The sequence below is a fragment of the Falco punctatus genome (genome assembly GCF_963210335.1).
Source record: "Falco punctatus genome assembly, chromosome: 15".
Taxonomy (NCBI): domain Eukaryota; kingdom Metazoa; phylum Chordata; class Aves; order Falconiformes; family Falconidae; genus Falco; species Falco punctatus.
The window spans coordinates 7,705,781-7,718,208 of NC_137595.1; the positions used below are offsets into that span (position 1 = coordinate 7,705,781).

Below are 12,428 nucleotides of genomic sequence, written 5' to 3' on the forward strand. Positions count from 1 at the left end.
GTATTGAACCTTTCTGCCATAAATATTTTAATGGGTCTTCTGTTTCACTTGCTTGGCATGGGGAACAGCTGTGCCACCTGGAATTACAAACTATTGCACGTGCCAGGTTTTATTGCAGCACCAGAAACTGTTTTTACGCTGAGATAGTTAAAGGTGAATTTGCTGTGTGTGGCTCCCCTGGACAGCAACGGTACCTCATCTTTGCAGCAGGTACCCCTGGTGACTACTGTGTCAGGGCAGGATGACTGAACATGGGTTTGGTGCATACAAGGGTGAATGCAGCTCAGAGCTGCTGTTAGAAATGACTAATGATTTCACGTATAGCTTCTGCAACATACCTTAGATCACTTGCAAATGCAGAAGAGGACCACAGCACTCTTTGCACTTTGCAGCTGAACTTCTTGGGTGTGGAGAGAAGGAAATTTGTTTGATGCAGGGTGTGCTTTACTGTGGGGTGTTCCTCACATGGGGAGAGTTTCCCCACAGCTCTAAATCTGTGGCCAGGCTGTTCCCTCGGCTATTAAGCTGCAATTGCAACATAAGGCTGTTAAGCCCCATGTGCTCTGCAGCTCTGGATGACTTTGGTGGAACCAAGTGGAAATCTCTCTTATTAGCAGACTCCTCTGCTTTTCTGCCCTGTGAATCTTTGGAAGCCCTTGGTGTGGGACCTGAGAGCCAGCGTGCCGCATACTCACTTGTGGGGAAAAATCCTTTGGACCCAGGTCCCCAGGGAGGAAGCCACCAAGTCCTGGCTGGTGGGCTTCACGGCTGATCGTGAGATCTTTGGTTCTTTGGTGCATCTGGAAACCAGTCCTGTGGGTTGTGGAGACTTTTTGTTGCCCAGCTGTCTAGGTTAGACCAACACCATCCGATGGTTAGTTCATCGGGGTTTCTAACACCTGCGCCTTGAGGCCAGCTCTTGCACAACCTGTAGGGATGTGGACACCTACATTGGCCTGATGGATGGGGGCTACAGGTTTCTTTTCGGCTCTTACCATTGGGCATGCTCGTGGCCCTTTGCTAGTGCCATGTCCTGCTGGCACTCGTGCCTGTTCCTGTTTGCAAATGAGGAACTGAAGGAACAGGAGACACGATTTGCTCCTGGCTAGCAAAGAGTTTGGTCCCAAAGCTGGGAAGCAGCGTCAGGACCTTGGCCATCAGTGTTCTGCTCAGACCAGGTCCTGTAAATAAGCTTTTGGTGAACACAGCAGGTCTGGCTGAGGAGCACAATGTCCTATTCTCTGCTACGTGTTCTCTGATGAACGTGCGGTTCAGCATGGTGTCTCCATTAGCTTCGTGCTGCCTGGCCGGCCGCCAGCCCCTCCTGGCTCCGCTTCCCACAAATGCTGTGTAAACACCTGCTTTGCCTGTACACAGCTTCGGATCCTGTTCCTGGGCAGGCAGGGAGCAGGAGGGAGAGATGGGAGGGTAGATCTGGTGATGTGGGAATTAGGATCCTGCTCCAGCTGTAAGCTCCTCGGGGAAGCCACCGCTTGGAGACTGGGCAGGTGGGGCAGGATCCCCGGGAAGGTAGCGCTGCAGTGGGGCGCGGGCAGTAATGGCAGCTGCCCCTGTGTCACCGTGCTCTGCCCCGCTCCTTCTCTGCAGCCAGGGACAGGCACCTTCCTGCTCAGCACCGTGCTGTTGGACAGGCTCGGTGCAGATCTACAAGCGTGCTGTTCCCGGCAGGGCAGCCTGCAGATGGTATGAAATAGTATCAGTTTTTCTCTAATAACTCCCTCTGCCTTGCTTTCTGGACATGGTGTGCTGATAAGGAGAATGGCAATGTTTCTGGTTGTGTATTGGGTAGAATCCAAAGTCTTTTGGAATTGCTCAGTGAGAAGGCAGGGTGAGGCTCAGCTGCTCGCTGGCTGGGATGCTGCTGTGGTTCAACCCCAGCCGGCTGCTCAGCCCCACGCAGCCACCCGCTCACTCCCCCCGTGGAGGGATGGGGAGAGAATTGGAAGAGTAAAAGTGAGAAAACTCGTGGGTTGACACAAAGACAGTTTAATAGGTAAAGCAAAAGCTGTGCGTGCAAGCAAAGGAACACAAGGGATTCATTCACCACATCCCATGGGCAGGCAGGAGTTCAGCCATCCCCAGGAGAGCAGGGCTCCATCACGAGTAACAGTGACTTGGGAAGACAAACGCCATCACTCTGAACGCCCCCCCTTTCCTCCTTCCCCCGGCTTTGTATGCTGAGCATGTGTCACATGGTGTGGGACATCCCTTGGGTCAGGTGGGGTCAGCTGTCCCGGCTGTGTCCCCTCCCAGCTCCCTGTGCCCCCTTGCTCACTGGTGGGGTGGGGTGAGGAGCAGAGCAGCCCTTGGCTCTGTGTAAGCGCTGCTCAGCAGTGGCTAAAACATCTCTGCATTATCAACACTGGTTCCAGCAAAATCCAAACCCAAGCCTTGTATTAACTACCGTGAAGAAAATTAACTCTACCCCAGCCAAAACCAGCACAGACGCGCACTGGGATGACGGAGACTTGGGCTCCCTGCAGCGAGCTGGGGCCCCGACTGCTGCCGTAGGATGGATTTCTGTCATTTCTCCTGGAGGAGCTCTTCAGCTTTTTCAGATAATTAAATTTCAAGTGAAACTGTTCCCCTTACCCACAGTGAGTTCCTGGAGCGGTGGGCTGTGGGGTCACTCCGTTTGAGTGTTCTGAGTAGGTATAGCAATCCGGGCTGAGTTCGAGGGACAGATTGCTGGGCAGTGCAGTGGTCTTTCTCCTCAGGTACAGGGCTGTGTTTCTGTTCTTTGCCCCAGTGAGTATTTCATTTTGCAAAGTGGAACAACTTCAGCAGAAGAAGCTAAAAGGGCTGCTCTCTGCATTGCATGGGGTACGTGGTTGGGGCACTGTGCTCTAAGGGATTTCTGTTCCCACCTCTGCGGAGAGTGTGTGGGGCAGGGATGCTCTAGTCCCCACGCCCAGCCTTGCTGATGCTCCATGGGCTGTCCCAGCAGGCTCGCACGGATGCTGGCCTCAGACAGGGGTGCCTGGGGGAGCTGGAAGAAACCCAGCTCACTGAAACTCTCCGAGCACCAAGCAACCCAAATGCTCTTGGGTTACGTAGCTAGTTTTATGGGCATTGCCAGCCTCAAATAAACTTCTGGAGGCAGGTGAGCTTTCTTGCAGCGGGACAACTTGAGGCAGACACTGGCTGATGATCCCAGTTAGCTCAGAAAGTCATGGAGGGAAGTGCAAATAGGCTACAAATGTGGTGATTTGTAGGCTCCCTTGACACCAAATAAATGCTGCTTTGTTGGGTGTAGATGTCCAAATGGACAAGCAGTTGAGAACAAGCAGATCACGGAGAAGCTCAGCGTGCTCCTTTACCCTTTTCATTTGATTTACTTCAGTTTTGTTTCCTAGACTACGGCAGCAACCTTCACATGAAAAGCCGCTGTTCTTCATTCATAACAAAAGCATCTTCCAGATGGATTTATAGCTGCAAACAATATTTGGTCAGTGTTGTGAAGTGTAAGGTGCTACTACATCAGCTTGGCAGATGCGTTACGCAGCTGCTGCCTGCAGATGTGTGCCTGCAAAATTTGGAAAAGAAAACAATAGTTACCAAAAAGTAAAGCACTTTGGAGTTTAATTGAGAGGAATTTGGACTCAAGCTGTAGCTGTCCCCTCTCTGAATGTCACTGCAGATCTCTGCTGTATGTGCAAGTCCCTCCGTGCTCGAGTCTCCTCGGAAGGGAAGATCGCTGACAATAAGCATCATTCTCACAACTGCTGTCTGCACAACTGCCTGGAGATACGGTCCTGTGGGGAGCAAAGGTTCTGGACTGTGTAAACCAAATGATGGGGACAGGACAGATTCAGCAGGGTTCCCTGCTGGGCCACATTACTTTTTCTCAGCAGGGTAGAGTGCTCTGTATTTCCCCTTTGTCTTTTGCCTGCTTGGCTTCATGCATCCTCCAAACCTGTGTCATGGCAACGATCTCCTCCATAGAGGAGGCTCTGAATGCAGTAACTGCAGCAGCGTTTTATAAATAACCAGTTTAGAACCTATATAAAAAAATATAACTACACTTATGACAATTCATCTTCCAGATGCTGCTTGTTTTCAGTAAGACCCTAAAGCCTGAGGTCATACCAACAGCATGGGGATAGCAGCGGAGTCTGTGAAGTGCTCTGGAATGCTGCAACGCGGAGGGTCCAGGCTTGGTTTTGTACAGCACAGCTCTATTCTGTGGCAGCTGATGATCACAAAGCCTCTTTTTAAGAGAAGAGAGTGGACTTGCTTGAAACCTTCAGCTTCCACTGCCCTGTGCCAAGTGAGGTGCAGCCTGGCTCTTTAAAGACCCCAGGGTCTTTTCCGTACTGTCCCAAGTGTCCTTCAAATAAGAAATCCCCAGTTTGCTGGTGAACATCAACTGAAGCCTTGTTTGAGAGGCGGATATCTTTGGTGCCGCACTGCCTTTTACTGCTCTTTTTTTCCACAGATTAATATTTGAGGACAAAAGGTCGCGCTTCTGTACAAGATTTATAGCAACATCCAACCGATGTGCCTCCGGCGCAGCCACACGCTTGCGAGTTTGATGCCAGTGCTTGATTTTCCCTAACATTTGCCCAGGAGCTGGAGTTCGATGGCCAGTGCAGAGCCGGTGCCAGGGGTGAGCTGGCCAAGGAGCGGCTGTAGTGGGACCACAATCAGCCTGTTGTTGTGCCTTGACCTTACCAAAGGGCATCCATCCTGCTCCTCCGTCACTTCTTGGATTCTCCTACCCCACAGGAGATGGGGAGGGTTTGTAAGGGAATTGCTCCCTGAGCCTTCCTTGCCTGAAGTAAAGTACACCTGCCTAGTTTTTCCTTGAATGAGTTATTTTGGGTGCTCAACTGGGGACTGCTGTGAAGGGCCTGATTTTCTGGAGGTGCTGAGTACCCTCTTCCAAAAATGTCATCCCTTGGGAAGCGAGAAGCAAAAAGTGGTAAGGGTGCTGTAGGAATCTGGGTCACCACCTCTGTGCCAAAGTCAAGGATGAAATTTTCAGTAGAATAAAAAGTTGGGGAGCATGGTCCTTGCTGGAAACCATGACTCCCAAGCATGGTGGGACCCCCTGTCCTGTGGTGCTTTGCACCTCAAACCCCCAAATGCCCGGTCCGCTTGCCGGCGTGGCCTGGCGGTACGTGCTTGGCTGGCAGGCTGTGTGGGATGGGGGTCGCCTGTGCCCATGTTTGCAGAGGGCATGGCACAGGGGTCCTGCTGCAGCCCCCCAGCACAGGGAGGAGTGAAACAGCAGCTGGGTTTTGCAGTTTCCATAATGATAATTGGGAAATTGCAGGTAATGGAGACGTGAGAGAATAAATGCCATGCTCAGAGGTTAAGCATGCATTTTTGAGATTATATTTCTTTTCTAGAAAGCAAAGTTTGAAAATATCAGTGGGAAAATGCTACTTTTCCCCCCACCATAGTTGTCTCCAGCTTAGTTTAAGGCTGCAGTTTGTGAGGGTGTTCTCAGGAAGAATATGCCTTGTGAAGTTTTTTAATTAAGTGATTTTAAAATGTGGTGTGTGTGTTTTTGTTTTTTTTTTAACCATGTAGAAGTTAACCCCCTTTCCCCAGCCTGTTTCCTGGACAGCTGTCAATAAACCAGCATGTCCCTCCCATATCACTGCAGAACCAGAAACAAAAGCTGCATTTACTGTAAACCTGCAGCCGTGTTTGCTTTTACTGCTGGGCACTGGAGTCATGCGTGGCTGTTGTGGCACAGGGCAGAACTCTGCCCAGCTTGTGCGAGGCTGCATCCCTGGGGACAGCCGGGGTGGGCAAGGTGTGCTGGCTTTGGGGACACGTTTCACCCCGCTGCAAATGCAGGTGAGCTGTTGAATGGTCCCACACCGTTCTGTGGGAAATACCCATGCACAGCCGTGAGCTTTTGTATTTTCAAAGACCCGCACGTTTAATGTCGTCTACTTCATGTGTGGGAGCTCGTGGAGTTCTTAAATGTGAATTTTATCAGTATGAAACGGTTGACCTGGGGAAAAAATAATAATCAACTAATAGAAAAGAAATCTGTGGCCACTGCTTGTCCTCAAGTGAGGTGAAGCAGTTGAATGAGAGAGAAATATTTGAAATACCATTGCAAGACAAACTTCTTTCTTACCAAGACCAATTCTGGGGCCTGTTAAAATCAAGAATGTTTCTGTAGATGCCAGTGGGGCTGAGCTCGACCCTTAACAAACAAAAATAACATTTTTATCTACAAGAGGGGAAAGCAGCAGCGGGTACACAGAAAAGCAGGGAGCCGGCGGGGGCTGTAGGAGGCAGGGCACCCCCAGCTCCACAACTCGGGGCTGCACAGCCTGCAAAATCCCTAGGTAAAGTAGGAGTCACCAGAAAGCTTTTGGAAAAAGGGGAAATAGAATAAATATTGATGACGCTGGAGTGTGCTGAAGTATGCAGCCTGTGTGATTTTAAACAGCTAAAAGATTACTCCCTAGGACCAACTCTGTAAAATAATCAGTGTTTAAAATTTGATTATCAGGAAGCACAAGGACTTTAATCTGTATGGATGTGCTCTAAAGCATTTATTTGCAGGAACAAGGATGCTTAATATTTAGCTATCATTTCATTTATAGATAATCCAGAAATATGTCTGCCAGCTATAAGCTCCTCCTGTGTCAATCTGTTTTTTTTTTCCTTCTCCCGGGGAAAGGTAAAATTATGTATATTGTTCCGATGTGCTTCATTGCCACTGAAATGGTCAGCGTGCTACATATGGTATTAAGACAGCCTATCCCATTATTTAATTAAAAAGAAATCCAATAACCGAACGCAAGAACAACCTTTCCAATGCGTATGTCCCCACGCCTGATGAAAACATGATTTCAGAAGCTTATTTGCTCAAAATTAAAGACTGTTACAATCTGAAAACCCAGCCTTGTTCCCAGCGTGGCAGCCTTGGACGCTGCTGTTCTCAGCAGAAACCTCAGACCATTATGTTGCCAAGGCTGGGAAGCACTGGGGGAGTTTGTAGAATAGGGGGGTGACATCAGTAACTCCAAAATATAAAAATTAACATTGGATACACCCTGTTGAAGGGAGAGCACTCAAACTCCCAGGCATCCTTTAGTACGTTTGCTAGAATAACTTGCTGCTGACTTAGGGCGTTTGCCCTGTTCAGACTCATTAAAACCATTGGTTTCTAGAAGATCCATATATCTTTTGTTTGGAAATTTCATATATGATTTAGGGAAGCTGCGTTTGGTTCAAGTCCCACCTTTGGGTTAAAACATTGATAAATGTGTTTGCTGTGGATTTTTCCTTCCTTTTTGACGGCTGCTTTTGCTTTTTTCCAGAAACCGCAATACCCATCTGTGCAAAGGACATCAGTGATGACCTGATGAAAGAGTTTGCTTTTCTTTCTGGTGAGTACAGTGAACTTCTCCAGGGTCTGTCCATGTGGTAATTAAATACTCCAGATGAACTTCCATGCTATTTGGCTAAATGATACTCCGCATGGGATATTATCCATCAGGTAGTCTCCAGTGCCACTAGAAATGTTGTTAATAAAACATTGAGGCAGTTTGAAAGAGCATATTAGGTTTCTGTCTCAAGCCATACTGTAAAATATTCTTACCTTCAAACGCTCAACACATTAACAAGCGTTTTGCTTTGAAATGTATTTCTGTAGGCTCCAGACCAGCGTGATGATTTATCCTTGTATTTCTGACTTCATTTGCTGTCCCACGTAAAGTATGCTCAGTAAATAAAAGGAAATATCTGGTACCCAATATATTTGTTTCTACCACCTATGCGTGTGTGTTGGACTTGAAATCAGAGGCAGGATTTGGCCTGATTTTGCTCTCTGGTAATGTAAAAAAGCCTCTGTGATGATGGCAGCATGTTTTCTGACCTGACTGGTGGACCTGGACTTGGCTGTTGGCTCTCCTCGAAAGCACGCCCAGGGAAGCATCCTTGTCTTTGTTCCAGGTGGCCGAGGGAAAGACAAGGCTTGGATTATCACCCTTCCCGATAACGCTCGCTTCAACGAGGTGCCCGAGGAGATCGTATCTAAAGTCTTAACATACCTAACATCAGTCCCGAGGTATGTGGCTCCCTTCTAGCTCTTGCCTGTGATGGGCAGAGGTGTTGGTCCTGCCTGGGTCAAGCAGGGGATCTTCAGGACGGTGCCACGCATGGAGGTGAGGGGCATCTTCAGCCCTCAGACCAAGTAGGAGGGAGAAGATGAATGATGCAAGCCCTTACGGTGTCCAGGCGTGGTGTTTATGTGCCACTAACTGCAGAGTAAAAAGTGGACATCACCCCTATGACTTGTCAACCTGCATGTATCATAAATTTAGTTTATTAAGTTTCTAATTAACAGCAAGCTTTCCTGAAGCTTTGACATGCGTCACCACTGAAATATGCCATGCCACTGCAGAATAATATTGTGACATGTACAAATAGAGCGTCATTACTGTGGAAAGAGAGAAATGTAACAGGAGGAAGAGACTAATTACAGGCACAAACCGTTTGGGGTCCCCATTACCCGCGATGGCTCAGCAGCGTGCCACAGCTCCCATTACCCACCTCTGGCTCGGGGTTAAGCAGCTGACAGCCTGCCCGTGCCACATACAGGGCTGTATGCTTAGATTAATGGCCCTCCTATTTCTTGCTGCTGAGCCTGGTGACTCAGTTACCTGGAATGCTTAATTTCCTTGAATAATGCCCATTTTGGCAAATTTCTTCCTGCAGGGAGAGCAGGTTGACAGCAGCTACATGGGAGCTTTCCATCGACAGCTGCCTGGGAAGAAATACCGTGTGTTTAGCCACCTCTGCAGGAAAAAAAAAAAAGAGCCTTTAATTCCACTGTCCTCTTTTTGGATGGACTCTGAAGGTGTGTGGGCTCCTGGCCTGCAGAGCACTGTCCCAGCGTGGACAGGAGCGCGCCATGGTGTGTGCTGGCCGCAGGGGTTTCTCCTCCACGCTGTGCAGGCAGCCTCTTCTGTGCATCTGCACTTCCCAGCTCTGCCCAGTTTCTCCAGGGCTTCTTATTTCATGTGGCTGTGAACACCCTAGCATTAGCGTGATGAGCAGTCTTGCTGTCCCTGTAATAGGTCAAACTCAATCAAGAAGCTAATGAGAGCTGCGAGCTTGCTGGTGATTCAAACGTGTTCAGCATGTTTTTAGTAAAACCACTTTAATCATGCTTCTTGGCTCCTCCTGCCACCGTAACAGCCTGCCTCAACACCTGACCATCTTAAAAACATGTGTTTTTTAACATTTTGGAGTGGAAAAGGCTGTGGTGTCGGGGAGCAAGGAAAAGCATCATATAGGTGAGGGCGGAAGACGTGTGTCAGCTCTGGTACCCCTGGGTACATGTCCCTCGGTGGCATCACATCACAGGATCAGAGCTCAGGATCAGCCAGAAAGTCCCTAAAAGAGGTCAGAGTTTGACCTGCGTGTCAGAGTTAGCTGTGGATGCACCGACACTTCCCTCCCACGTACCTGTGGATGGGTACGGGCAGGTCAGACCCCGCATGCAGTGCCTTTCCTACGCAGTCGGTAGCAACCTACTGACGCTGGTCTGAGGAAACCTCATGGGGCGTCAGGTTTGTAGTATTTTGGGAAGCTGAATTTCATGAAGCATTTTTCTCCTGGAAATAATTGTTAGATAAAGGAGATGGATGCTGTAAGCTACTCTTGGCTTTGCAGTGTGAGTGCGTTAATAACAGACCCAGGAGGAAGGTGAGTCTTGTAGGCAAGTTCATTTTACTTTAGGATTCCTGGGAACCATGCTGCAGGCAGGAGGCAGCTGTGGGAAGTGCCTGTGGAAGAGCTGTACAGGAAAATAAGGAGCAGGTCTCCACCTTCCATGGTCTGCATATCCAACTGAAAATGTGCATGGTGGGCTGCCTGCAACAGCCCTGTGTGATGGTGTGCTTGAAGGAGGGCACAGGTAAGTGTGACAGATCCTGGTGACTTGCAGAAAGGAGGCCATAAGAGTGATAAAGCAGCACTTGAGCCAGGCTTGCATTAAAGACAGTGTAGACTTTGCAGCAAATACTGATCTTTTGTGTACCTTAGAATAATTAATTTCTTCCATGCAAGTCAGAACTTCAGTAGAAGCTTTAAGAAAAAAAAAAAAACAAACCGAACAATTGAAGTCAGTTATGGTCCATGTAAGATTGTTACTAGAAAAAAACTGTCCCAATTAAAGTAAAAGAAAAATAATGCTATCTTTGAAAAATGAAAAATTCCTGCTGTGCACAGCATTGGTGCAGCCTCACCTTGAGCGCTGTGTGCAGCTCTGGGCCCCACCACTGTAAGAAGGGTGTGAGGGTCCTTGAGCGTGTCCAGAGGGGGACAGCTAAGCTGGTGAAAGGGCTGGAAGGGATGTCCTGGGAAGAGCAGCCAAGGGCTTCGCGCTGGGCTGGTTTGGAGGAAAGGAGGCTGAGGGGCAACCGCAGTGCTCGCCACAGCTTCCTGGGGAGGGGACGTGGAGGGGGAGGTGTTGAGCTCCTCTCGCTGGGATCCAGCGATAGGACAAGTGGGAACAGTTCAAAGCTGCTCCAGAGGAGGTTTGCACTGGACATGAGGAGGTGTTTTTTCACCGAGGGGGTGGTCAGTCACTGGATCAGGCTTCCTAGAGAGGCGGTTGATGCCCCAAGCCCACCGGTGTTTAAGAGGCAATCGGACCATGCCCTTACCGACATGCTTTAACATTTGGTCAGCCCTGAACTGGTCCAGCAGTTGGACCAAGTGATTGTTGTAGGTCCCTCCTGACTGAAACAGTCCAGTCTGGTGTAGTCTTCTTTAACCCTCCAGCTTTTCGGTATTCAGACAAGCTCTGCCATGTTTCACTTAGATGGGGACATGAAGTACCAAGTTTAGAGCCATGGCTGATAACACGCAGTAGTAACGCAGCGAAGGGTGCTGTGGACTAGAAGTATCTCTGAATTTAAGTATCAGGCAGCGGGTCCTGACAGCATGCCCTGATCCCACAAGGAGTGTCTCACTCCTGTGATAAATCTCACAACTTCAGACTCCGGGGTCTGATTTCAGGTCCTCCTGCAAAACATCCCAAGTCTTTATTTTTAGTCTGGTGCGTTCTGCAACACGTACAAAATTAAAGTTAAGAAAAAAACCCACCAAAGTGACAACAAGCACCCAGAGAGAAAGAGTCCTCAATCTGGCTAACTGTCTTCATCTTTCTGCTGCTGGATGCAAATGAACACCCCTTGCAGCCTCGGTGAGAAAGCATTGATTTATTTTTGTTGTCGGCCTGCAAGGTACGTTGCAGGACTGGAAATCTGATAAACCTGCAAGGCCTGGGTTGCAAATAGGCACAGACTTGCTCCACTAGCCCCAGAATAAGTTAAAAATTTCCCACAGTAGGTTTCAAGGCTTTTGGACAGCTGGGAACTTTCTTCTTTGTGTCTGTAAGGGAGCTGATAAAAGTAAATTAGCATGCTTGGAGGCTACTGTCTGAATATAACCTTGTCCTGAGTAAATGGCATACTTTGGCGTACTTCTATTAACTGACAATGCACTACAGTCTGGCTGCCTTTTCTAAATTACTTGGATTCTGGGTTTTTTTCTTCAGGTTTTATTATGATGAGAGCAGTGCTGTGTAAATGCTATTAATTTTGTTATTGTTTTTCTTTTCCCCAGTTGCAGCCTGTTGGGGAAATACCATGGGCAGTTGGGGAATTGTTTCTCAAAGGGCAGAGACCTACCTTTTAGAGTTTTGGGGTGTGCTGAAAAACCAAAGGGTTTTATTTTTACCTTGAAGAAAAGAATCCTTTTGCCCCACGCTCCCACTGCCTGGGTCATTTAACTCTTGGTGGGGCTGAGCAGAGCTGGCAGTAACCTGCAGAACCATCTCATGTTGCTAAAACTATTTTAGCTAGAAAAGGTTTTGGCAGAAAAGCCATGCCTGATCCGGCTCATAATGTGTAACCTCAGGCTTTATTACCTGCAGAAGTTCTGTGTTCGACCCCTGGGCGCGACAGGACATTTGTTTGCTCTGCTCTTTTCTGCTGCACCTCAGTGGCCATGTATACCTTTGCATGGAACCTTTGCTCTTTGGGTGTGGCACTGGAGATCCATAAGATGTATTTGTAGGATAGTTTGGGAGTTGGGCACCTCTACCTATCTTCAGTCAATTGTTTTTATGAGCCAAAAGGAATTTTAGTGGTTGGTTTGTTTTTTTTTTTCCTCAGGCTAGCTGATAATTGCTTTTAAACGTATTGGTCAAAAGTGTGGTTATAACAGACCAAAGCGGCAAGATGTGCATTGTATGAAAGCTCCTGCACTGGCTTTGGGTGCCTTTTTTTTTTTTTTTTTTTCTGTAGCGAAGTTGCCAAGTATTGTCTGCCATGCAATAGTTCTGAGTAATCCACCATGTGGTTTTGCTTGCCAAACACAAGAATTACTGAAGACGCTGCTTGCATGGGGCCATGCCC

The 12,428-nt window shown here is 48.3% G+C and overlaps 1 protein-coding gene across 1 annotated transcript in view; it reads left to right on the top strand.

The window, feature by feature from the left end:
- MCF2 (MCF.2 cell line derived transforming sequence) overlaps positions 1 to 12,428 on the top strand; it is a 61,795-nt gene that overhangs the window by 5,844 nt on the left and 43,523 nt on the right. The window contains exons 2-3 of the mRNA XM_080366085.1: positions 7,317 to 7,385; positions 7,951 to 8,065. Of these exons, the coding sequence (XP_080222211.1) occupies positions 7,317 to 7,385; positions 7,951 to 8,065 (184 nt within the window). The remainder of the gene's footprint in view (positions 1 to 7,316; positions 7,386 to 7,950; positions 8,066 to 12,428) is intronic.